The sequence below is a fragment of the Osmerus mordax genome, chromosome 11, assembly GCF_038355195.1.
Source record: "Osmerus mordax isolate fOsmMor3 chromosome 11, fOsmMor3.pri, whole genome shotgun sequence".
NCBI lineage: Eukaryota > Metazoa > Chordata > Actinopteri > Osmeriformes > Osmeridae > Osmerus > Osmerus mordax.
Window position 1 is genome coordinate 16,879,168 of NC_090060.1, and position 24,849 is coordinate 16,904,016.

Here is a 24,849-nt window from a genome sequence, read left to right on the forward strand (position 1 = left end):
GCCAGGGGGCCGCTGACCTTGTCCACATAAAGCTGTGATTTATGAAGTGCAGGGCACAGCAGCGGGGCTTCTGTCCTCTCCTGGAGTACCAAATTACTGAGGTGGAGATTAACACGCGCTCACAACGGGCCTACTTCCAGACCAAGGAAATTTTTTATTTACATTTTTTCCCCTTTCATTTCCTCTGCTCTCTTTTAATGGTAATTGGCCCGTGAGGAGACTCCCTTAAAACGGGACTTTCTAAAGAGGCAACTCCGGGATAACTTATTGTTCTTCAACGTCACATTTTAGGAATGTATTAATTCAAATCATTATAATATTCTTAACCACAAAATATGTATTTATTTTTTGTGTAGTTCAAGTAGTAGCCTATAGTATTAGTATTTATAAAAGTATTATTATAATCATTATGATTATTGTCATTACATGTTTTAACACGTGTGTTTATGCCGGCCAGTAATAATATTATAAGCTTGCAATGATAAAATTATTTTTGTAATAGGCTATTTGTTTTATTTCGCCTTTTATAAAACTACGAATGTTGTTTTATGAATGTCTGTGATGACAGAGTTTATGTTCCTACTGCTTTTTAAATTTAGATAGGCCTATAGTTTCTAAATTCATTTTTTGCCACTAGATTGAATCCCCCCATTCACTCAAATAAATAGAATAGGAGAATCTGAGACTCATGATTGAGGGAGACTTAACGCAGCTTTTCGGTGGTGTCAATGGGAGGTCTCTATATGAATGGTGAAACTATTTCATGTGGACTTGGCTGCGATATTTTCTTTTTCTTCTTTTTTTTTTTCTTCCTAAAGGATGTGCTGGAATGCACAGTGTTTCTGTTAGCGGCGCTGCAGCCTGCCCCTCCGTGTGAAGGGCGCAGCTTGCAGGGCTCGCGGAGTCAGTCTCAACCACCCGGGACTGCCCTTCGGCATGCAACACGGACTTACAAGTGGGCTAGGCTATAGGCTATAAAAGCAACTTTTACCTCAGATGAACAATAAACTTCCTGCTAAATAATAAGAAAGCAATTATCGCATATTTTATTTTAAAGCTGCACGGGAAGCTTAAAAATGTGTTTTAAACTAATAGTTTTGTTTTCATAATCGTTTTCCGATTTCAAACAAAATTGTCAAACAAACATATGACACATAATACAATTAAGGCATAAAATCATTTCCACAACACTTTAAACTCTATGCAGAAATACATTATCTGGAAGTAACAGATTTTAAAGCAAAACCCAAATCAAATGATGCGTGTTATAAAACAGAAGAAATCAATAGGCTACCCTCTAGCAGTTGGTTTGTAATCTGTTGATAAACAGCTATTTCACAGTAGTCTATTTAGTGTGTCAAAATTATGACACAGCCTATAGTTGTTAGTTTGGATCCGATAAAGCAGAACTAGGCTATTTAATATATTTGCATGTCACAATGGCACTACAATGGTTCATACAATTAGCCTAGTGTGTTTAAAATTCGCTCATAACAAAAGAACAAATTTTCTTAATGCACTTGCATCTTTCTTTCCTTTTAGATCCAATAGTTTTACTATATAGGTCGTTCAGAAGATTATAGCAGCGTACAACTAAATCTTTCATGTCCCATCTATTGATATAGCTATTTGACGCCTTAATGTGGACAATGTTGTATGCTGCAATTCCGCCGACGAGTACGCAATGAACCCCATCTCAATAACCGAGCGTTTCTGCGCTTGACTGATGCGCTTTTCTCTAGAGCCTTCTGCACAGTCTGGGAAATCCATTGAGCATACAAGCCGCTCAACCGGAAACAAACATCTATTCATGAGCACACTGTACTAAATTCTCTACTTAGCCTAGTAAAACACTTAGTCTATTACGATATTATATTTGGAATATTGAAATAAGCCTAATAATTCAAGAAACTTATTCAGTTCAGAACGCCATCTCCTGACAGAGATTAGTATGACAGTGTCGTTTTCTACGCCACCCGGCCCTAAAACTTGTACCCCCAATTTACCCCGGGCCGGGTAGTGATACCACAGAACGGTTGTTTATTCACTAACGTTTCCTCCTTTTCACTGAGAGGACGCGGGTCTATCAGAAGGCTCCATCGTACCCGGAGAAGGCAGGCAATTACTTTCCCAGATTACTTGTATTTAATACACAATGCATCATAAAACAAATCCCTCATCCTGACAGGAAGAAAATAGAACAGCTCATATAGCTTGAGCTTTCCCAATTTATGGCTAAATTAAAAAGGGTTCCAACAATGGACAAGTCGAGGAAAGGCAGGAAATCAATGACCGGCGGACCGGGGTTTCATTTCGGTTCTCAAGGAGCGCCGACGGTGGGAATCTCTGGCAAGGTCCACCTTATTTACACACAATTTTTCCTGTACTTCCTGCATATTTGCTCTGCGATTTAATACAACAATGGACATTAGGCTATCTTGGATGGAAGGTCAATGTCACAGAAAGTGGCCAGTGTGACCCAGAGTATTCATCATCCTCTCCCAGCACCAACCCTTGCCCCTGCAGTGAAACATTATATACTATTTCTAACAAGTAGGCCAATTAGCATTTTTGATTTACCAGACATAACTGACTAATTTTAAAACGGTCATACGAATGATAGTGGAGTATCATTATTTGCAACATTTAAAAGTCTGGGAGAGAACGGATTATCAGGGAACATAATAGAGCCTATAGGCTATGTTATGTATTCAGCATTGCAAAGGGTCTCCGTCTAGTGTCCTAGCTCCGGCCGCTGGGTGACCCGTAGAGTGGGGGCTAATGTCTGATCTCGAAAAGCAGGTGCTACAGACACTTGAGAATGTCACTTAGCAGTTATTGTTACAGCGTGGCGTTTGCCTGGAAAAAAAAAAGTTTTATTTAGCGTATGCATTTCAATTCGTCTAAATATTTACTCCCATTATTATTTAGAGAATCACCGCCATGAATCACTGAACATGGTTTAGTGCACTTGGTGGGCTGTGCGCCTCTACAGCCTCGTGCAGGAGAGCGAGGGAAATGTGGATGATTGCTTGATTATTCGGTGGTCTCATTAAAGCTTGTAAATTTGGGTTAATGTTTATGCAGCCTAGACAAACTCCGAGAAGCCCATCCCGACCTCCCAGTGACCTCTCCTCTCAACCTGGCCTCTGTCCCATCCCATAACATTTGGGCTACTGCGAAGAGTGGTGCTTCCGACCGCGGACAGGCGAGATACTTCGTTGTGCATTGCTCTCAATGGATGGGCGAGCAAGATCCTCTTTAAGAGACAGTCCGTGAAACAGAAACACACACACATCACACAGCACGGGACGCGCAAGTAGGTGGGCGATCCTTCGATCTCACTATCACGCGCTGGGGGAAGAAAAGAGACAAGTTTAATCGTCGCGCGCTCTGTCATGGGATACCTGGGAGCTTTGAAACTTGCAGAGAAGAGCGGACGAGTTCGCTCACGAGCTGAAGTTGGAACAAGTTGTTGTTCCGAGGGATTTTGGTGTCTAAATGATATGTGAGAAAGTGCGCGGAGCAAACGTCTGGTACTTTATGTGGAAGGGAGATACAACACCGTGATAGCCTTCGTAGTTTTTCCAACAATGGTATTCTCAAGAACACTGGGCACGAGCACACATGGACCAGAACTAAAGCGTGATTACATTTTCATTTATTTGTGAACGTTTCAAATGTTCGTAGACCAACTAAGCGGACTAAAAATCAAATAAAAATCCATCAAAACTTAATAGAGGTTTTCGGATCGCATCTTCCGTGTGGTGAAAGGGAGTTTCTACGGTAAGCCAAAACGGACTTATATTGTATTTTATGTAATGTATTGCATTATAAATTGATTACTATAATTTATCGTGTTGTAAACCTCAGGTTTAAAAAAACGCAGTCATAGTCTCAAGTTATTTCTCGACACGACGCACACCCACGTAAATATTTATTCAGGAGTAGCCTACACAAACTTGGACTATTGAGACCTTAACTGATTTTTGGTATCACTAGAGAACAACCGCGTCCTCATAACTTAGACTATCAGTTGCCGCGCTTTACACATTTAGTCTGAATAACAATATGTTTAATGTATGAACAGATGGTAGGCTATTGTACTTTTGAATTAAATTGAACATTTGCAACCAAAAAAATATATTCTATTAATTTGTACAATTTAATGTATGATTAAATTGGACAAATATTGTACCTTAATTTTCCTTATTAATTGTCGACTATTGATTAATAGAATACATCGAATTATAGGACTTGGATTAATGCCATGGCCTACACATTATTTGTTTTATCTATATTCGTTCTATAAAACATATAAGATTATAATTATGTCCATAAAAATGTTGTGCAACTGTTACTGTTTTCACTTTTTGGTGTATTATATCACACGATAGCAAAATGCATGATATAGTCTGGTTTCCCTGCTACTTAATGACAGCCAGACGTTGCCGAAAAATTTAGTTGAATTTAGTCTCTCGAGAAGAATTGTCTCAAGAAAGAGTCCCTTGAAATGTCAATGTTTCATCTTGCTATGAGCGGCCCACACCGCCACCACAGGTAAAATATGTTTTTGCCTTGTGCTGAGGCATTGTATGAAATAATTCGCAGACAACTTCAGAATGATATCAGTCTGTTTTAAATTAAAATGGAACATCCAAATGAAATCACCCTCTAGTAAAAAATATTTGAACAAACAAAACTGACATTATCTGTTGTGTTTGTATCCTTGATCAAATGAAGACATTCTGCTACACTTCTGGACCACAGATTGTTTTGTCTTTTTGAGTTTGAGCTTAAAACATGTATTTAATGATGCAAAGCAATGTCATCATACCATGGTAAACTACATTACAGTTAGAAAATGACATAATTAAGTGGTTAGTTGTTTTTTGTTGTGAGCGTTAAGCTGCAAGGAGATTCAAAGCAGTTCCGCTTGTGTCTCCATGGGAGGTTTGTGGTTAGCGAATGTGGGCACAGTAACCTATGCTGATCGAGATCTGACCCTTGCTCTCTCTCTGCCTTCATCTCTCTCCAGATCTTGGACGGGTTGGGCCGTGTCAAGTTCTGCGTGGATGCCAGCGAGCCTCGAGTGGGGAGCTGGCTGAAGCACGTCCAGTTCTCTCCTGTCACCCAGCAGCCCAACCTGAACGCCTGTCAGGTAGATGACCAGGTACGTGGGGATGACAGTCTGACCAGAGCACCTGAACACCTCAGCCTTACCTCATCTCCTATCTTCCATCGTGTGTGAAGGTGTTATTGTGATCTAACTCAGATACGCTGTTCCGGGCCACCCTGAGTTCAGTGCTTGCTTCTCTATCAGTGTGTTGTGTTTATGGATAATTGTGCGTTGGTATGTGTGTGGAGGACCACAGGGCCAGATCACACAGGCTGGCAGGCTGATAGTTCTGCACACTTCACACACACTGGCCCTGTAAACTGGCAGGTATGACAGGAATGCCCTAACCCTATTCTCCTCTCCTGGACTAGAGAGATCTGCCTCCACACACATGTGGGTAGTCACATCTCACGTGGTGGTGGTGGCTTGGGTATGATGGTGGATGTCGTGTACATCACTATTTCAGTCCAGAGACATATGGAATGAGACTATTTGAGACTTGTGAATTTAATCTCACTGTTCAGTTTAGCTTCAGGTAGATATCTAAAAGCTTTCAGCTTAAGATATCAATATCGAGTCAAATATTTAACATTTAGGAGACAACAAAGTAACATGAATAGACTGACTCACAGTTTTATAAAAAAAAATGTTTGTTGTGTCTTCCTGTTCGTTCCTGCATCCTCATCCTGAGTCCAGTGTTACTGCAGACTCCACAGTGTGCAGGTTTAGTTCTGTTCCTGAGTCCAGTGTTACTGTAGACTCCACAGTTTGCAGGTTTAGTTCTGTTCCTGAGTCCAGTGTTACTGTAGACTCCACAGTTTGCAGGTTTAGTTCTGTTCCTGAGTCCAGTGTTACTGTAGACTCCACAGTTTGCAGGCTTATTTCTGTAGTCAGTGAAGCATCATCAGCCCTTATGTTGTAAACTGTAGCAGTACCCACCCTTTCAGTCTACCAGCCGTGTGAGGTGAGACTGCTTGTCATCATAGTGGTTCTGCTCCGGTGGTTCTGAAAGGTGTCGGTGGGTCATAGACATGGCTGTGATGAGGTGATTGTTAAATATCACACACTGTCACAACACAGTACAATGTGCTTTCTTAATGCTTTCCGGACACCACTCGTGTTTTCAAAAACACGCTGTGGTACAATGGCTGGCCTTTGCTTTAATTCAATACTTGATGGGGATGTCTTGAAAACCTCCTGCAATGTCTTTCTCAGTGTGTTGATGTATACACATGTGTGAGGTGTGTGTGTGCGTCAGAGGGAAAGAGTGTAGACATTTATGCAGGCACTGAATGTGATTATATTATGTGCTGGTAGTGCGGTTTTTTGTGTGAAGGGAACAGCTCAGTGGTTAGAGCATTTGACCACAAACCAAGAGGTCCCAGATTCAAATCCCCCTCCTGTATTTTGCCAGTCAAGCGCATACTAAATGATAATTTTATCATCTGATTTCAACAGACTTTGCACACAAAAGAAGTTGACTCTGAATACAGCCTGTAAACATATGACACACATTTATGCAATGAATCCCTAATTGACTAAATAAACTGGGTTTAATCAGGGGTTTTCTGACTTAGTTCTGTTTATCACACAACTTAATGACAACTCCAAAGAGGGTGATAGGAGAGGCAGAGCGAGGTGGTGAGAGAGGAGAAGAGCTAAGAGCAGAACAGGAGAGAGAGGGTTTGCTGTTTGCAGAACAGTAAGGTACATCTCTAACAGCTGAGTGGTCAGTTTGTCCTGACCTGCTGCATTATTCTGGGTTGTCATGGCAGGGCTCTATATGGGCTTTTGTAACTTTTGGTGAAAGTTCTCCTGAAAAATGTGACAATGTTTAAGTGTTTTGCCATTGTAGATATTACAGTAAGGTGGATTCTGACTTGGTCAAGCGATGCTCTTAATAATGAAAGCATTAGAACAGTGATAGTGAATGTTTCATAACTGAATTCTTCAGGGGTGCGTTGTCCTCCGGATAATAAAGGAAATAAAGTTAGTCTACTTCAACTATGCCTTTCTACCTCTGTCAGAATATTCAATTATAGTCAATTTAGTAATATTTATATGATGTGACCAAGATCTAAAATATTGAATAAAAGTGTGGATGGGAATGAGTGCTCTAATAATCTCATTAGTAAAATGGATTCTCTGTCAGACTGGAGAGATGCACTTGGTATACTATAAGCATAGTGCTAAAAGGTTGGGATACCGTGCTTGAGACAAACTGTGCTGTATTTCAGGACCAGCCTACCTGTCCTGTGGTGTAGACCAGCCTACCTGTCCTGTGGTGTAGACCAGCCTACCTGTCCTGTGGTGTAGACCAGCCTACCTGTCCTGTGGTGTAGACCAGCCTACCTGTCCTGTGGTGTAGACCAGCCTACCTGTCCTGTGGTTTAGACCAGCCTAGCTGTCCTGTGCTGAACAGCAGAAGGGGCAGCATTCGATGTTACAAGAAGGGTTTACCTTTACAGAGCGAAAGGAAAGGCAAACCTACACGTTGACCTTTTGGAGGACTTGAGGAAACTCTTTGTACGCTCTGTTTACATTTACATTAACATTCTCTATACAGCTCTGTTGGTTTATGATGCCAGGGTAATCAACATCTCAGATAATAACCTCTGATACGTTTGTGTTTCTGGGCTCTCACAGCGAGAGGGAGGAGGAAAGGGAACCGGCGGGAGAGCACCTGTCTATATGTTAGCCCTGTATCTAGAGGAGAACCCTGTCTATATGTTAGCCCTGTATCTGTCTATATGTTAGCCCCGTATCTAGAGGAGAACCCTGTCTATATGTTAGCCCTGTATCTGTCTATATGTTAGCCCCGTATCTAGAGGAGAACCCTGTCTATATGTTAGCCCTGTATCTAGAGGAGAAGCCTGTCTATAAGTTAGCCCATCTGAGGATAAGAGCAGGTAATACATAAGGAACCCTAGAGATGGGGAACGTCTAGGCCGTGTGTTCTCTTCACGGTGTTGACCTCCAGGTGAGACTGGAAGTATGAACCCAGACACCCTGCTTATGTCTCCAGCTTTCCTCCCTGCGTGTGTCTCTCTCTCTCACCGCAGAGCTGGATCAGTGTGACCCCACGCTGACCTTGCACCTGTGACCCTCCTCGTGCTCCCCACAGACCTGCAGCACTCGTCCGTTTGAACTTGCGTTTTATTGTCTCCAACTCAACAAAATTATGTTGATGTGTCGGCTGGTGGCCTGGTCTGTGAGCCGTGGAGCAGACAGGCAGGAAGCCGCTGGGGCTGGGGGGTGGTGGAGGGGGGTGGAGGGGGTTCTTGTGCTGCCCCTCTCTTCCCTACATTCTCTCCCTGAACAATGGGGCCCAGACTGGACCCTGTGTGACCAGGCCTGGTCAGCACCTCCCTGGTGCGCTGGGGAACCTGAGGCGAAGTTTGTTTACTTATCTATGTTCCCTGAAGGGTTTTTTTTTGTCTTGGAAGAGGTCGGAAATATATGATGTTCATCAACAAGGTTTCGTTTTCGAGGACGTTTGTCGTTTTCTACGTGCAGGTTAGCATGATGTGTGTGTATTTATATGTCTGTGTACGTGTGTGTGTTTGCTCATAAGATCTTTTACACGGCAATCAGAGAGATCCACCCAGGAGAAGAGTTACTGCTGTTCATGAAGGCAGAGGACTACAACATGGCTCCTGACATAGACGGTCAGTTACCACACACGCACGCACGCACACACACGTGAGACATTTACATTTAGTCATTTAGCAGACGCTCTTATCCAGAGCCTTGCCTTGGGGGGAATGTCCCCCCGAGGCAAGTAGGGTGAAGTGCCTTGCCCAAGGACACAACGTCAGGTGGCATGACCGGGTATCGAACTGGCAACCTTCGGATTACTAGCCCGATTCCCTCACCGCTCAGCCACCTGACTCCCACACACACACGTACGCACCCACACACACACGCACACGCACACACACACTAATATGTACATGCGTGCTCACGCTCGACCCGTCTGCTGTCCTCAGAGGAGAGGCAGTACCAGTGTGAAGATTGCGAGCAGCACTTTGACTCTCAGTCGGAGCTGCAGGAGCACCAGAAGAGCCCGTGTGGCACGCCTCCCTCCTCCTTCCTGCAGGGGGACAGCGACCTGGACGCCCCTGAGGACCAGGACTACCCAAGCCTGGCCCCTGAGGACCAGGACTACCCAGGCCTGGCCCCTGAGGACCAGGACTACCCAAGCCTGGCCCACGGCCTGCAGGAATGCAAGGAGTGCGAGCAGGTGTTCCCCGACTCCCAGAGGTAAGAGGCGCCGCACACCCGCACCGTTTCCTAAGTTTTTTTCGAGATTGTTTGCGTACATGTTGGGTGGAGGGTCTTTACAGGACCTGTGTTAGGGTCTGCCCTCTGCTCACACCCTCACCTTGTGTCTGCAGCCTGGAAGCTCACGCTCTGTCACACTCAGAAGAGAGGGAGTACAAGTGTGACCAGTGTCCCAAGGCCTTTAACTGGAAATCCAACCTGATTCGTCATCAGATGTCACATGACAGCGGCAAACACTACGAATGTGAGAACTGCTCCAAGGTAATGTGATAACCTTTTACGGAGACTACTGGATGATTGTTTCTTTTGTACAGATGTTCTTTTTATAGATTGGATAAGGTTTTGGTGTGTATGTTCAGTTCTGCTCTAGTGTGTGTGTGTGTGCCCGTTCAAGTCTTCCGTACATTTCTCGTGTGTGTGTGTGTGTGTGTGTGTGTCGAGGTCTCTTGAAGGTAACTCCTGCGTGTGTGTGCATGTGTCTCCCTCCCAGCAGGTGTTCACTGACCCCAGCAACCTGCAGAGGCACATCCGCTCGCAGCATGTTGGGGCGCGGGCCCACGCCTGCCCGGACTGTGGCAAGACCTTCGCCACGTCCTCGGGCCTCAAGCAGCACAAGCACATCCACAGCAGCGTCAAGCCCTTCATATGTAAGTCACTAAGACCCTTCATATGTAAGTCTGCACGCTTTTTCCATCTTCTTTTAGACAGCAAAGCCCCCCCCCTCCCTTCTAGTGCTGCCATCTCACTGTGTTAAAGTATTCAGCACCATTGCGTTTGTTCTCAGTAATTCGTAGTATTCAAAGTCATGAATGTCGAAATGATTAACTTTGATATGATTTGGGGAAAATAATGTCATTATTTATTCATAATATTGAATTATAGAGCGATTGTGAATTATATTTTGTAAATGCACAAATTAACATGCTTATTTTGCTGGAATGCCTTCCAATGTTCTGCCATGATGCAGTTGATAAGTTGAACAAAAACGTAACATTTTTTGGTTTCACAGGAATGATACCGTAGGCATAGTGTATGTTATGAAGTCTAAGCCTGAGAACAGCATTTCTGTTGAGCCGAGTACCGACCATAGTTCTACACTCTGTATAACTAACAGATCCGATGATAGAGTAGGCTAATCCTACACTTGACCTCACACTGTAAGGATGACCTCCCCTGTGCCCTCTCACTTTGACCAGCCGGGCCAGGCTTGACTTCCAGCCTGCTACCTTGACCCACCCCCCCAGTCTGTAAACACCCTGTGGTAGTACACTTTATCTGCTTAGTGACCTGTAACCCTAAACCCCTGTTCTCACCCTGAAGCAGCTTGACCCTCTGTCTCTGACCCCTGGCTGTGACCCCCCCTCCCCACCCCACCACACACACACACACACACACACACACACACAGGCCAGAGTGGCTGATCCCTACAGTCCCCTGCCCTTCCCCCCTCCACATGCACCATTCCAGATAAATAGCTACCACATGTCCCCCCCACCATCCAGGGTAGAATCCATTTGCTGTAATCAGCTGAAAATATGCAGGTTTAAAACCTGCTAATGACCGTGTTAAAGACAGAATACCCTGGGCCCTGACAGCTGTGGGAGAGCATGTGTGTGATCTGTTTTGTTTGTGTATGAAAGGCACGTACGTCCTTACAGCTTGCTGTACCGTGTATCTGTTTGTGTGTACGTGTGTGTGTGTGTGTCTTGTATTCAGAAATAGTTGAAGGACCCTAGCCATGATTGTGCAGTGTTTCAGGCCTGGGTCATTAATTCAGACACTCTCTTACCGCTTATCTCACAGGAATGTGTTTATAATATTTAGTTAAAGTTTATGGAGAGCTGACAAAACACATGTGTGTAGGGAATCAGTTCTGTTAGACCCTGTGTGTGTGTGTGTGTGTGTGTGTGTGTGTGTGTGTTGTCAGTCTTTAAATGTCTGGCTTTGTGATTTACAGTCGCGAGTTTCAACAAGGTACCCAACGCAGAGGAAACAGATAACAACACGTGTTTAGCCGACACCATAAGCCATGTCTCATATTTACATGTACAGAATGACCAACTAGTGATCCATTGTGACACTGACCCAGTGGAAGAGATTATGAACCATTAATCATTCATTTTGTGACATTTGCCCCAGACGACAGACGCATAAATTACTGTAGCAAAGTGCAGCTGTCATCGTCCTCACCCCAGCCCTCCTGTTCATGTACACTAGATTCAAACAAAACCCTACATGCTTACATGTATTTTACCATAAATAAATACCCTTTAGTGTAACCGTTTGAGTTTATAATAGCAAATTCACAAGAGAGATTGTATCATAGATGTTTTACTAGAGCTCATATAAATATAAATAAATATTATATGAATCTAGAGTTTTAGCATAGTTTGACACGCACGCTAATGGAAGATTCTGCTCTCCAGTGTAGGACAGTCTTGGCCAACACAGGGAGAGTGTGTTTAACAGAGGCAGGTTAAGGGTTTCAGTACTGTGCTTCACTGGGTGGGGCCCCAGGCCAGACAGGCAGAAGTGTGGGAAGGTGACAGGGCAGGATGACAGTGTGATGGGGAGAGCTACACTGGGAGGGGAGGGGGAGGCTGGCGGGGAAAGGGACATGTCCCTGGGAATCGGACGTACAGGATAGGATTCATTCAACTTCACTTCCCTCTCGAGCTAAAAATAGAGCCATTGTGCTGCGTTTCTGTGACAGACCCTTGTGTGTGTGTGTGTGTGTGTGTGTGTGTGTGAGGGTGTGTGTGTGTGTGTGAGGGTGTGTGTGTGTGTGTGGGTGTGTGTGTGTGTGTGTGTGGGTGTGTGTGTGGGTGTGTGTGGGTGTGTGTGTTATGTGAAACGTGCCTGTATGTCTCTGTATGTCTGAGTGTTTACTGAGCGCTTGGGTTGACCCTGGGAGCACAATGGCTTGAGATGCAGGGATGTGCAGGTGATGGGTGGCACACTGACTCAGCCTGGGAAACGAACCCCAGGACAATACCAGGATCTAGAGCCTCCTGCCCCCTCCTGTCACATGTCTGAGAGCCCAGGGACAGCCTGTGTCTCACAGCCTGTCTGCCTGTGTCTCACAGCCTGTGTGCCTGTGTCTCACAGCCTGTGTGCCTGTGTCTCACAGCCTGTGTGCCTGTGTCTCACAGCCTGTGTGCCTGTGTCTCACAGCCTGTGTGCCTGTGTCTCACAGCCTGTGTGCCTGTGTCTCACAGCCTGTCTGCCATGCAGGCTGAACTGTAGCTTCAATAGAAATGTAAAGTACAAAGTGTGTGTGTGTGTGTGTGTGGAGTTACTCAGTGGGCTGTGTCTGTCTCCTGTGTCTGCAGGTGAGGTGTGCCACAAGTCCTACACCCAGTTCTCCAACCTGTGCCGCCACAAGCGCATGCACGCAGACTGCCGCACTCAGATCAAGTGCAAGGACTGCGGCCAGATGTTCAGCACCACCTCTTCCCTCAACAAGCACCGCCGCTTCTGCGAGGGCAAGAATCATTTCACAACAGGGGGGTTATTCGCTCAGGGCATGGCCCTACCTGGGGTTCCCGCCATGGACAAGTCCAGTCTTGGAGCCATGGGCCACACCAGCGCTGGGCTGGCTGACTACTTTGGGACCAACAGGCATCACAGCGGCCTGACCTTTCCGGCTGCGCCTGCCTTTCCTTTCAGCTTCCCTGGTCTGTTTCCCTCTGGACTGTACCACAGACCCCCTCTGATCCCTGCCAGCTCCCCGCTCAGACGAGCCCCAGGTCCAGGCAGTAAGAGCCCGCTGCTGCCCCCCAGCCCTGGTGCTCACGAGGCCCGCGAGATGCTCAAGGCGCTGCACAAGGAGTCACCTGTCAGTGACTCGCAGGGGGCGGAGCGTCATGCTCAGAGCTCCTCCAATCAGAGGCACGGCAACAAGATCAGTGACCAATCAGAGAGCAGCGACCTAGATGACGTCAGCACTCCCAGTGGCAGCGACCTGGAGAGCTCGTCTGGGTCTGAGCTGGACAGTGACATGGAGAGTGAGAAGGGGAGGGTCAGGGAGAATGGCAAGGGCTCCAAGAGAAAGGCTGTTGACCCCCAGTGCCCCAGCCTCACAGTCAGCAGTGGGCCTCAGGATGTCCCTGCCCCCGCCCTGTTCCCCCCCTCCCTGGATGAACACACAGCTGTGTCCGGGGCTGTGAATGACTCCATTAAGGCCATTGCCTCGATTGCTGAGAAGTACTTTGGCTCCACCGGGCTGGCGGGCCTGCAGGACAAGAAGGTAGGGGCTCTGTCGTACCCGTCCATGTTCCCCCTGCCCTTCTTCCCTGCATTCTCCCCTCCGGTCTACCACTTCCCTGACAGGGAACTCAGACCTCCCATCCTCAAGGGGGAGCCCAAGTCCCCAGTAGACGAAGCCAAGAAGGGCCAGAGCAGGACCTCTGAGTCTCCCTTTGACCTCACCACCAAGCGGAAGGAAGAGAAGCCCCTGTTCACCCCCTCCAAACCCGAGGCGCTGCCCTCCACCAATCAGGACCAGCCCCTGGACCTGAGCATGGGCGCCAGGGTCCGTGGGAGCAGGAAAGAGGTGTCGGAGAAGAGCGGCCTGTTTGGAGACGACAAGTCGGGGGTGGAGCTGCCCAAAGCGGACGCTTCTCTCCAGCACGCTAGGCCCACTCCCTTCTTCATGGACCCTATTTACAGGTACTGTGAGCTCCCGTACTACCACACACCTGCTCCAACTGCACACACTTTGCGTAGGCTTGCAACTTGCATACACAACTTACACATGCAATCGAATTTATTTAATCTCTTAATAAAACTATGGCACTGAAACGTCAAAACTCATTCAGGAAATCCTTAACTTTTGCTCCCCTCTAATATTGGATTGAATTACCCATCTCTGCTTTCCTGTCGTGTGCATGTAAGAACTGATAGAAGTCTAACATTAGCAGGGTTGAGAAGAGGAAGATGACAGACCCGTTTGAGGCTCTGAAAGACAAGTACATGCGTCCCAACCCGGGATTCCTGTTTCATCCTCAGGTAGGTTCCTGTCGGTGTTGTCATGGTTACATCAACTGGTTCTAAGGCCTGGGGGGGGGGGGGGTGCAGTATTCTGGGCTGGCCCAGGGGAGAGGGGGGGGGCAGGTTGCGGGGGGATTGCAGACTGATCCATGCTGGAGCTTGTTGGGGCTGTTCTAGACTATCTAAAGCAGATGTGGGGACTGGAAAGGGCACCCAGTGACATATCCTCACATGTGTCTGTCAATATAAAAATGATATGCTCTTAAAGATGTGCTTCTGGTCTCTGTGTGCCTGTAGTTAGTGTGTGTTGAAGTGCATGCGTTAATTCTGCCCTGGTAAGTGAAAACACCACTTTCTCAAGCCAGGCTTTTTAACTAGCCATAGATTGCAGGCCTGGTTTTTACTGGCTGTTTCAGCCTCCTGATTTATGTACCCTTTCCTCACTTGGTGAACCAGTTTTTTCCTTTAGCCTATCCTCCAGGCTGTCACACACAGCTTAATGAGGTGTCCTATCAACCTAAACAGTTACAGAGTTAAGGACATCTTTATTACTTTATGATGTCTGGACACACAAATCATTCCCAGAAACTCTGGCCAGGGGCCTTTTTTAAGAAGTCGGTCACCCCGTCCCAGCCTAACTTCCACCCCTCCTTGGCCATGTGCGTCCAATCAAAAGCTGTTGATTCATGCACTTCCTGATTCTGATGACTCTTTTCCTTCTGTCCTGCCCCTTAGTTCCGTATGCCAGACCAGAGGACCTGGGTAAGTCCTGACAAACGTCTTCCTCCACCCCAAACTTCTCAGCATGTATCTGACCAACCAATCACTTCTCAGCATGTATCTGACCAACCAATCATCACTTCTCAGCATGTATCTGACCAACCAATCACTTCTCAGCATGTATCTGACCAACCAATCACTTCTCACATCTACATGTTAAGAAGTACTGTTACAAATTGTTGTGTATATAAAATATAATCCTCATATAGTAAATTGTTGTGTTTAAACAATATTAACAATCTGCTTGAGTTTGCAAACAAAACTCTTTGAGGTTTTCGGTCGGTGTTTATTTGCACTGGTGATGATGGGACTTTTTACGGGGTTTCCCCACATAGCAACTCTGCACATCTAACACTGACTGGAGGCCCGCTTGTTTGGACAGCAAAGCTAGCCTGCTAAAATGGGCACAGAGGTGGGGGGTGGGGGTGGTGGGGGTTCTGCATCAGCGAGAGGGTAACAGTCTCCGAGGGACGTGGAGAGGGCGGGGAGTGGGCATGGGGAGGGGGGAGGAACTCCCCCAGACATCTGGTTTCTGATAAGATCAACAATTGAGAATGCATCTCACTAATTAAGCTGCTCTCAGCACCACTGACATCTGACGCTAGCCAATCAACAGAGGCCCCTCAGAGACACTACAGCAACAAGCAAGTTCAACGACACACAGGAGGGCAGCAGGGGAACCGGAGGGTGGGTGGGTGTCTGGCTGCGGGGTGGGGGGGCGAGAGAATCTCAGCGGGGCTAAAATGTGCAGCTATTCATCTAGCTGTCCCGCTTCCAGACATCTCACACTCTGTGTCCTGTCAGACCGAATCAATATCTGACGAGGCAGATATTGAGGCTGTCTCTGATTCTGTCTCTGCCTCTCCCTCCGGCCCGGAGCAGGCAGACACACGAGACACTTAGCAGAAGGTGAAGGAGTGTGAGTTAGTTTGACAGAGAGGAGGAGACAGGGTGGGCCATGTCCAGCAGCTCCGCAGCTGAACAGTCTTATCTCAGAGACTCACTGTGTTGGACAGCTGAACAGTCTTATCTCAGAGACTCACTGTGTTGGACAGCTGAACAGTCTTATCTCAGAGACTCACTGTGTTGGACAGCTGAACAGTCTTATCTCAGAGACTCACTGTGTTGGACAGCTGAACAGTCTTATCTCAGAGACTCACTGTTTTGGACAGCTTTAGGACCACTAATGCTACCTAGAATTACGGCCTCTTATGGAGCTATGGAAAACGTAGCCACCCTGTTGCCGTAACGATCCTTATGAAATACATTCCGAAGAATTGGATTTCTACCCCACTCAGCTGCCCCCTCACCCTTACGGAGCATTGGCATATTCATTATTAAACTTCACATCCTCTTACCCAGTCAGAATGCAGGAACTGCGATACGAACCTTACACTGGGCCTTTGGTCCTCGTAGGCCAATCAAATTATGTGGTTGTTGTCATTCATCAGTCAACACGCTCTCTCTCGCTCTCTCTTTCAATCTCTCTTTCTCTCTTTTTCTCTCTCATTTTCTCTCTCTCTCTTTCTATGTCTCTCTCTTTCTCTCTCTCCCTCCTCCAATTCTCTTTTCCCTCCCTCCTCCTGTCTGTTTCTCTGCCCGTGTCAGACTGACAGGGGGTGGAACAGTGAGATGAAATGTCAGGCCAGGAGCAGGGCCGTGGATCACTAGTGATTTGTAGCCTTATTGAAATAAGAATAAGGAACACACTGGAAATGCAATACACGCAAAATAATGCAAATGTGCGGCCCCTTAAAAACAGCCTCCATAGTGATGAGCTGACATGCCCTGGCCCCCCCCCCCCCCCCCCCCGCCCCAGCCCCCCGCCCCCCCAGGCCGCTCCCGTCCCTCCCCACCCAGCACAGCCATATCATTATTACCCGTGTCTGGCCCTTGATCAGTAACGTCAACATCCTTCATATTGACAAATGTGCTGTCTGCCTACATTCTCTACACAATGGTTTACAGCCCAGCAATGGACATGAATCACTCGTCTGCCCCACGCAAACACACACCCACACACAGTCACACCCCCCCAACACACACTCACACCCCCCCAACACACACCCACACACACTCACACCCCCCACAACACACACTCACACCCCCCCAACACACACCCACACACAGTCACACCCCCCACAACACACACTCACACCCCCCCAACACACACCCACACACACTCACACCCCCCCAACACACACACATACACACACCCCCCCAACACACACCCACACACACTCTCACCCCCCCAACACACCCACACACACTCACCCCCCCCAACACACACTCACACAACACAAATCAAAAGTATACATATTCTCCCTCAAATTTGCACAGTGCTGACGGTTAATTTGGCTGCACACACGCATACACACACACACTCTCTCACACACACATGCACACACACGCTCTCTCACACATACATGCACACACACGAGCATCCATGCACACATCAAACATCTTTGAAAAGCAAATGTTACTCATAATTAGTAGATTATGTTATCCCTTTCCTTTTGTGTGTGTGTGCTGGTGTGTGTGTGTGTGTGTGTGTGTGTGTGTGTGTGTGTGTGTGTGTGTGTGTGTGTGTGTGTGTGTGTGTGTGTGTGTGTGTGTGTGTGTGTGTGTGTGTGTGTGTGTGTGTAAGGGACTGCTTTGCCTTGTTTGGTGGAACATTGTGAAAAATATAATAAGCATGACATAATTTCACTCATTGATGAAAAACAATAACCCAATGACCAAAATATCTGATATATTAGGAACAAAAAACAATATTTTATCTACTAAGTTATGGTTGGTAATAATCCTCAAAAGAAAAGTGACCATTCATATTTTGGGATTTTGATTAGAAGTGTTGACCAAAATAATATATTTACAATCATATTGGGGAGATTTTCAATGGAAGACAATATGAGAAAAAAAATGAATGGTGGAAAAACATAATTATGGATGTGTAGGACTGGAGCAAAAGGAGCGAGCGGGACATCTTTGCAGAACAAAATAGTTTTATATATCATTTATAGGTCTTGATTAGCTACATAAAAATGCCAAAAACATTTAAGGCATAAGTGAAACCCTTCAATTGAGTTTGGAGCAAAATAGGCATAAGTACATTTTTAGTTTTTTTTATTATCTTTGGAAATGTAATTTTCTTGAAGCCTAATTTCAATGAAAGTTTAGATTCCTTAAATGTTGTTTTTAATTAAATAATTACAATCAATCAAAAGTTCTTTTTTGCTCAGCTGTAAAATTAAAAAAATGTCACTTACGTCCCTTTTGCTCTAAGCCCTGTCATGACTTTCAGTCCTGCTCTACAGAACCTCTAACCAAGGTCTCTCTCTGTCTCTCTCTGTCTGTCTCTCTCTCTCTGTCTCTCTCTCTTTGTCTCTCTCTTTGTCTCTCTCTCTCTCTGTCTCTCTCTATGTCTCTCTCTATGTCTCTCTCTATGTCTCTCTCTATGTCTCTCTCTCTCTCTCTCTGTCTCTATGTCTCTCTCTCTCTCTCCACAGATGTCAGCCATTGAGAACATGGCTGAGAAGCTGGAGACGTTCGGTTCCCTGAAGCCAGAGTCAGGTGACCTCCTGCGCTCGGTCCCCTCCATGTTTGACTTCAGAGCTCCGACGAACGCCCTCCCGGAAACGTTGCTGCGCAAGGGCAAGGAGCGCTACACCTGCAGGTAACCATGGTGACGCACATCCCATCTCCCATATCTGTCCGTCTCCTACAGCGGTAACGCTGGTCGGGGTAGAGTTATTCCTGATTAACAGATTCAGATTTGTGCTTTCGGACCCCGACAGGGCTTTGATCTGGCGCTGTGTGTGTGTGAGCGTTTGTGTGGGGGGGGGTGTGTTTGGGGGGGGTGTGTGTGTGTGAGTGTGTGCGTGGGAGCTGTACACTAAGCTCTGTGGTTTATTACACACTGATTAATGACATATGTTAATCCCAAACAGAGAGAGATCAGCAGATGGAAGTATTAGATGAGTGGGTATGGTCTTGGTGTCTGTGCTGTGTAAAGCCGGAGAAACAGCATCCTTGCATGTCTTCTCTCCTCTAGGTACTGTGGCAAAATATTCCCTCGCTCCGCCAACTTGACCCGCCATCTCCGGACACACACAGGAGAGCAGCCATACAGGTGAGACACACACACTCTCAGCTGTTTGTACACACACACTCACCTGTCAGTACACACTCACCTGCTGGAACATACACAACTATGATCACCCTGTTTCCCTGAAAGAGTATGAGGACAGCAATGTTAGCATTCACCCTTGGGTGCCAGGATAAACAAATAGCTATAAGTCTTGCTGGATAATTGTGTGTGTGTGTGTGTGCGTGTGTGTTGATGTGTGAGTGTGTGTTATCATGGCTGAGCATACCCTGCCTTATAAGGAGGCCTCAGGGCTGTGGGATGTCTGAACCCAAGTCTGGCTGACAGGAGTACACCTCCTCCCCCTGCCACCCCCTCCCCCTGCCACCTCCTCCCCCTGCCACCCCCGCCCCCTGCCACCTCCTCCCCCTGCCACCCCCTCCCCCTGCCACCTCCTCCCCCTGCCACCCCCGCCCCCTGCCACCTCCTCCCCCTGCCACTTCCTCCCCCTGCCACCCCCTCCCCCTGCCACCTCCTCCCCCTGCCACCTCCTCCCCCTGCCACCCCCTGCCACCTCCTCCCCCTGCCACCCCCTCCCCCTGCCACCTCCTCCCCCTGCCACCCCCTCCCCCTGCCACCTCCTCCCACTCTGTCTCAGCCTGTGAACACACACAATGCAGAATGGAAAGCTTTTCATTCGGACATCAGGTCATTGATGAATGTCCGTGTCAAACCTACACACTGACTAACCAAGTCTCTCAGAGAACACATGCGCTCCACCAAACGAGCTTGGTGGGAAACGCACATGTACTAACACGTGTGTGCGCGGTGAGTTCTTCCAGAGAGCTCTCATCTGTCTCGGGCTGTTCTCCAGCCTGGAGGATGTTCTCCAGCCTGGAGGATGTTCTCCAGCCTGGTGGATGTTCTCCAGCCTGGTGGATGTTCTCCAGCCTGGTGGATGTTCTCCAGCCTGGTGGATGTTCTCCAGCCTGGTGGATGTAATAATAGTTATAATACAATAAAGTCATTTGCCTGAAGAAATATGGTTGCTGGAGAGAGAGCAGGGGTGTGTTTGGATGGAGGTATGGAGAGGTGATGTAGGTGATGAGAAACATAGTCAGTTGTCCAGATCCTGGTGGGAGGCAGAAGGATGACATCAACCCCAACCCCAGCCTCAACCCCAGCCTCAACCCCAGCTCCAGCCTCAACCCCAGCCTCAACCCCAGCCTCAACCCCAGCCCCAGCCTCAACCCCAACCCCAGCCTCAACCCCAGCCTCAACCCCAGCCCCAGCCTCAACCCCAGCCTCAACCCCAACCTCAACCCCAGCCTCAACCCCAACCCCAGCCTCAACCCCAGCCCCAGCCTCAACCCCAGCCTCAACCCCAACCCCAGCCCCAGCTGCAGACCTAATCCCACAAGCATCCCAGCTTCAGTGAAGCCAGCTGACCACAGGGGAGGCAGTTAGAGCCCTCAGCTGCCCCATTGTGACTCCACTACACTGCTGGAACGGCTTTCAAGATTGGCTGTTTATTGCAGTTTTTAGCAAGATAACTGGTGTTCCTAAGGGACGACCAATCAAGCCAGTTAATTTCCAGCAAAAGAAAAGATGTAATCATCTTGTATAATTTTGCATGAAGAAACTTGGCTTCGGCTCTGATTTCGGGGGGTGAAAAACGCATTAGCTGCATGCTTATTTTGTGAGAAAAGAATGTGATTTTTGTTGTGCTGGCTTGAGATAAGAGACAGTGCCGTTTCACCTTCCACAAGCTCATTTGTCTTGTGTGAGAAAGGGGAAACTTTTGTCTGTAAAAGCTTGTGTTGGCGTGTGCGTTTCCCTATGAGAATGTGAGAACCATGTGAGTACCATGTGAGAACCATGTGAGAACCATGTGAGAACCATGTGAGAACCATGTGAGAACCATGTGAGAACCATGTGAGAACCATGTTCAGCCACTGTGATGAATACTGAGAGCACACCTGTGTTCCTCTCCGCAGGTGTAAATACTGTGACCGCTCCTTCAGCATCTCCTCCAACCTGCAACGACACATCCGCAACATCCACAACAAGGAGAAGCCCTTCAAGTGCCACCTGTGTGACCGCTGTTTTGGCCAGCAGACCAACCTGGACCGCCACCTGAAGAAGCATGAGAACGGTAACGTCTCAGGTGAACCACAGCTCCGCCACACGACCGCTACACGACCGCCACACGTCCGCTGATTCAACCACACCAGCAGCTACCGCAGAGCACTCACTCAATCTGAAACGCAACTGTAAAGTCTCGAGCTATACGATTTTGAATTTAATTTGCTTATTGCTAGAGCATTTATGTACCTGCAGAAGCAAATTGAATAAATCTGTCTATGGCTCTGGGACAACAAATTATATTCCATATTTTCTCTGACTGAATTGCTTTTACAGCAGAAACCAAGACTGTTAGTCTGAGAGACTGTGCTGCTAAGACTGAAATAGTTCTGGAGACCAGTGACATGTGGCTAGCAGCCAGTCATAAACTGGACGTCTCGAATTAATCAAAAATAATTTACTACAGTAGCTCTGTAAATGACACTCCTCTCCCTATGTGAAGCCTGTGTGGTCAGCTCTCTGGTCTTGTCTGAGAGGATCTCACAGTGACGGATATTGTTGTAAAGTTCAATTCACTGTAAGTCCCAATGTGGAGTCCTGATTGAGGTGTGTGTGTGTGTGTGTCCAGGCACCGCTATGTCCTCCCCTCGCTCTGAGCTGGACAGTAGCAGTGCTATACTAGACGACAAGGAAGACTCCTACTTCAATGAAATACGAAACTTTATCGGCAACACAGGCCAGAGCCAGGCATCTCCTGACCATTCTGAGGAAGGGTAAGTGTCATGGGTGTGGGTGTTTATTATTGTATGTGTGTGTGAATGTATGTCGGTCTTTGTGTGTGAACGACTTCAGCAGAACAGCCTGAACAGACATGGGACTAGTCTGTCTGTTTCTTCAGCAGTCATTCAGAGCTGTGGGGTAAACAGGGAGATGATTATAGGCAAACACCAGTTGACACGGCCTTGCTTGACCCCACGAGACCCCTGCTGCTCTACAGTCCGAAGACTTTATTAATTACAATGTTGCCCAGGGGGGTTCTGGGTAAAACATGATCATAACTGACATTCTGGATAATTACAACATTTGGAAACGTGCAGGGGCTCATTTTAACTGTTGACTTTTGGCCATGCATGTGCAAAGATATCTTTGTGCATACAATTATCTTTCATGATTATGCAAATAAATTCCTGAAACTTGAAGGAGAGTTTAAAGCGAGCTAGTGGAGCAAGAAGGTTGGTGGGTTTATTTATATCTGTCTTGGAGTGATCAGGGAGAGATTGGGGAGAAGATAGAGATCTCCCAGTCTGGGTCGGTCTGGAGGACATGAAGTGTAGACAGTAGAGAGAGAGAAGAGAGAGACACAGGGAGACAGAGAGAGAGAGAGACAGAGAGAGAGAGAGAGAGAGAGAGAGAGGGAGACAGACAGACAGACAGACAGAGAGAAGAGAGAGAGAGAGAGAAGAGAGAGAGAGGGAGAAGAGCGAGAAGAGAGAGGGAGAAAGGGAGAGAGAGAGGGAGAAAGGGAGAGAGAGAGACTTGCAGATGTGAGCAGGCCACATCTGGACCCAACATGTCTGCCTACAGGAAGAGGGTAGAAGTCCGAGGTCAAGAGGTCAGCTCATGTTTCCTTTCAAAGTGCTGTGCTCCTGACTACTTATGATAGATACTTTATCCCCAGCAAATTACCACGTTTGAAAGCGTAATTAGCGAATCTGTTTTCTCAATCATAGAGCTTGCTCTTTTTCTCCCAGAGCTTGTCCCCTTGTGTAGACCTGCAGTCTGGACACTGCACCCCAAGTGTACAGGCTGCCTAGTGCTCCTCCTCCACCAGGGGGCACTGCTTTTTAGAAACTCTCAAAAACTCAGTAAAACATCTTCTGAAATACTTCTGTTGTATCTGAATCTACATCCGTACAGTGTACATTCTGCACTGTGCACAAATATAGACTTCAATCATTTCCCCTATTTTCTGCCACAGTTGTTCAGTTTGTGAGCCGCTTTTTAAAACGCATCACATCCTGTTTGTAAGAATGTTCTCATCTCTGAGGGGAGTTTGGTTATAATATGTTCTGTTCTTTTCATAATTCATCTTCATGTCTCTCTTTCTGTTTCTTTCTCTCTGTCTCTCTGTCAATCTTTTACTTTCTTTCCCTCTTCTGCTTTCTGGACTCTTTGTGCAGAAATTGCATTTTTGTGAGCTGACGAAAGACATCCCTGAGTGTAATTAGTGAATCAGTCTAAATGTGGTTCCAGATGATTTACCAAATGGTTGTTTCCTGTGGCGCAGAGGCAGTGGGCAGATTAAGACACAGAGAGTTTGGATAGCTGGCCTTCTCTCCGTAGGGACTGGGAAATGGGCTGGTTGGCAACGCTCTCATAACTCTCCCACCAAATGGGGCTGTCAGCTAAATATTTTGCCTATTAGATGAATACGAGATAGTAGGAAAATAAACAGGCAGGGAGGCAGAGCGGCCCAGCTAAGTGGCGGACCGATCCAGTACCCAAAGGGGCCTCCCTGCCTCCCCTCCCTGCCTCCCTGCCTCCCTGCCTCCCCTCCCTGCCTCTATGACACAATGAATGTAGATCTTTCTCCTCTCTTCCTTCTCTCTGTCTCTTTCTTTCTCTCTCTCTCTTTTTCTCACTCGCTCTCCGTATCTCTCATCCAGTCCGTTTCACAATATCTCTTACGTTTCCCATCTATCACTTTCTCTCTCTCTTTCCTCCCTCATAGTTAGAGAATTAGCGAATGATGCACCTTGTGTGCAGCGTGTGGTTGAAGTGTGCGATGGTGCAGGGGGCTGGACTGCATGAAGAGTGTGCTTTTGAGTGGTGAGGTTGATGTGTGGTGAGGTTGATGTGTGGTGAGGTTGTAGTGTGGTTGATGTGTGGTGAGGTTGTAGTGTGGTGAGGTTGTAGTGTAGTGAGGTTGTAGTGTGGTTGATGTGTGGTGATGTTGTAGTGTGGTGAGGTTGTAGTGTGGTGAGGTTGTAGTGTGGTTGATGTGTGGTGAGGTTGTAGTGTGGTGAGGTTGTAGTGTGGTGAGGTTGTAGTGTGGTTGATGTGTGGTGAGGTTGTAGTGTGGTGAGGTTGATGTGTGGTGTGGTTGTAGTGTGGTTGATGTGTGGTGAGGTTGTAGTGTGGTGAGGTTGTAGTGCGGTGAGGTTGATGTGTGGTGTGGTTGTAGTGCGGTATGGTTCATGTGTGGTGAGGTTGTAGTGCGGTATGGTTCATGTGTGGTGAGGTTGTAGTGCGGTATGGTTCATGTGTGGTGAGGTTGTAGTGTGGTATGGTTCATGTGTGGTGAGGTTGTAGTGTGGTATGGTTCATGTGTGGTGAGGTTGTAATGTGGTATGGTTCATGTGTGGTGAGGTTGTAGTGTGGTATGGTTCATGTGTGGTGAGGTTGTAGTGTGGTGAGGTTGATGTGTGGTGAGGTTGTAGTGTGGTGAGGTTGTAGTGCGGTATGGTTCATGTGTGGTGAGGTTGTAGTGTGGTATGGTTCA

General features: G+C 47.1%; 1 protein-coding gene across 1 annotated transcript in view; it reads left to right on the plus strand.

Annotated features, from left to right (window-relative positions):
- Positions 1–24,849, plus strand: part of LOC136951810 (histone-lysine N-methyltransferase MECOM-like) — a 113,806-nt gene that overhangs the window by 85,685 nt on the left and 3,272 nt on the right. Inside the window, exons 3-14 of the mRNA XM_067246418.1 lie at positions 5,039–5,173; positions 8,694–8,787; positions 9,109–9,382; positions 9,517–9,664; positions 9,894–10,074; positions 12,736–14,074; positions 14,323–14,413; positions 15,131–15,157; positions 18,685–18,851; positions 19,230–19,307; positions 21,260–21,429; positions 21,976–22,120. Coding sequence (XP_067102519.1) covers positions 5,039–5,173; positions 8,694–8,787; positions 9,109–9,382; positions 9,517–9,664; positions 9,894–10,074; positions 12,736–14,074; positions 14,323–14,413; positions 15,131–15,157; positions 18,685–18,851; positions 19,230–19,307; positions 21,260–21,429; positions 21,976–22,120 — 2,849 coding nt within the window. The remainder of the gene's footprint in view (positions 1–5,038; positions 5,174–8,693; positions 8,788–9,108; positions 9,383–9,516; positions 9,665–9,893; positions 10,075–12,735; positions 14,075–14,322; positions 14,414–15,130; positions 15,158–18,684; positions 18,852–19,229; positions 19,308–21,259; positions 21,430–21,975; positions 22,121–24,849) is intronic.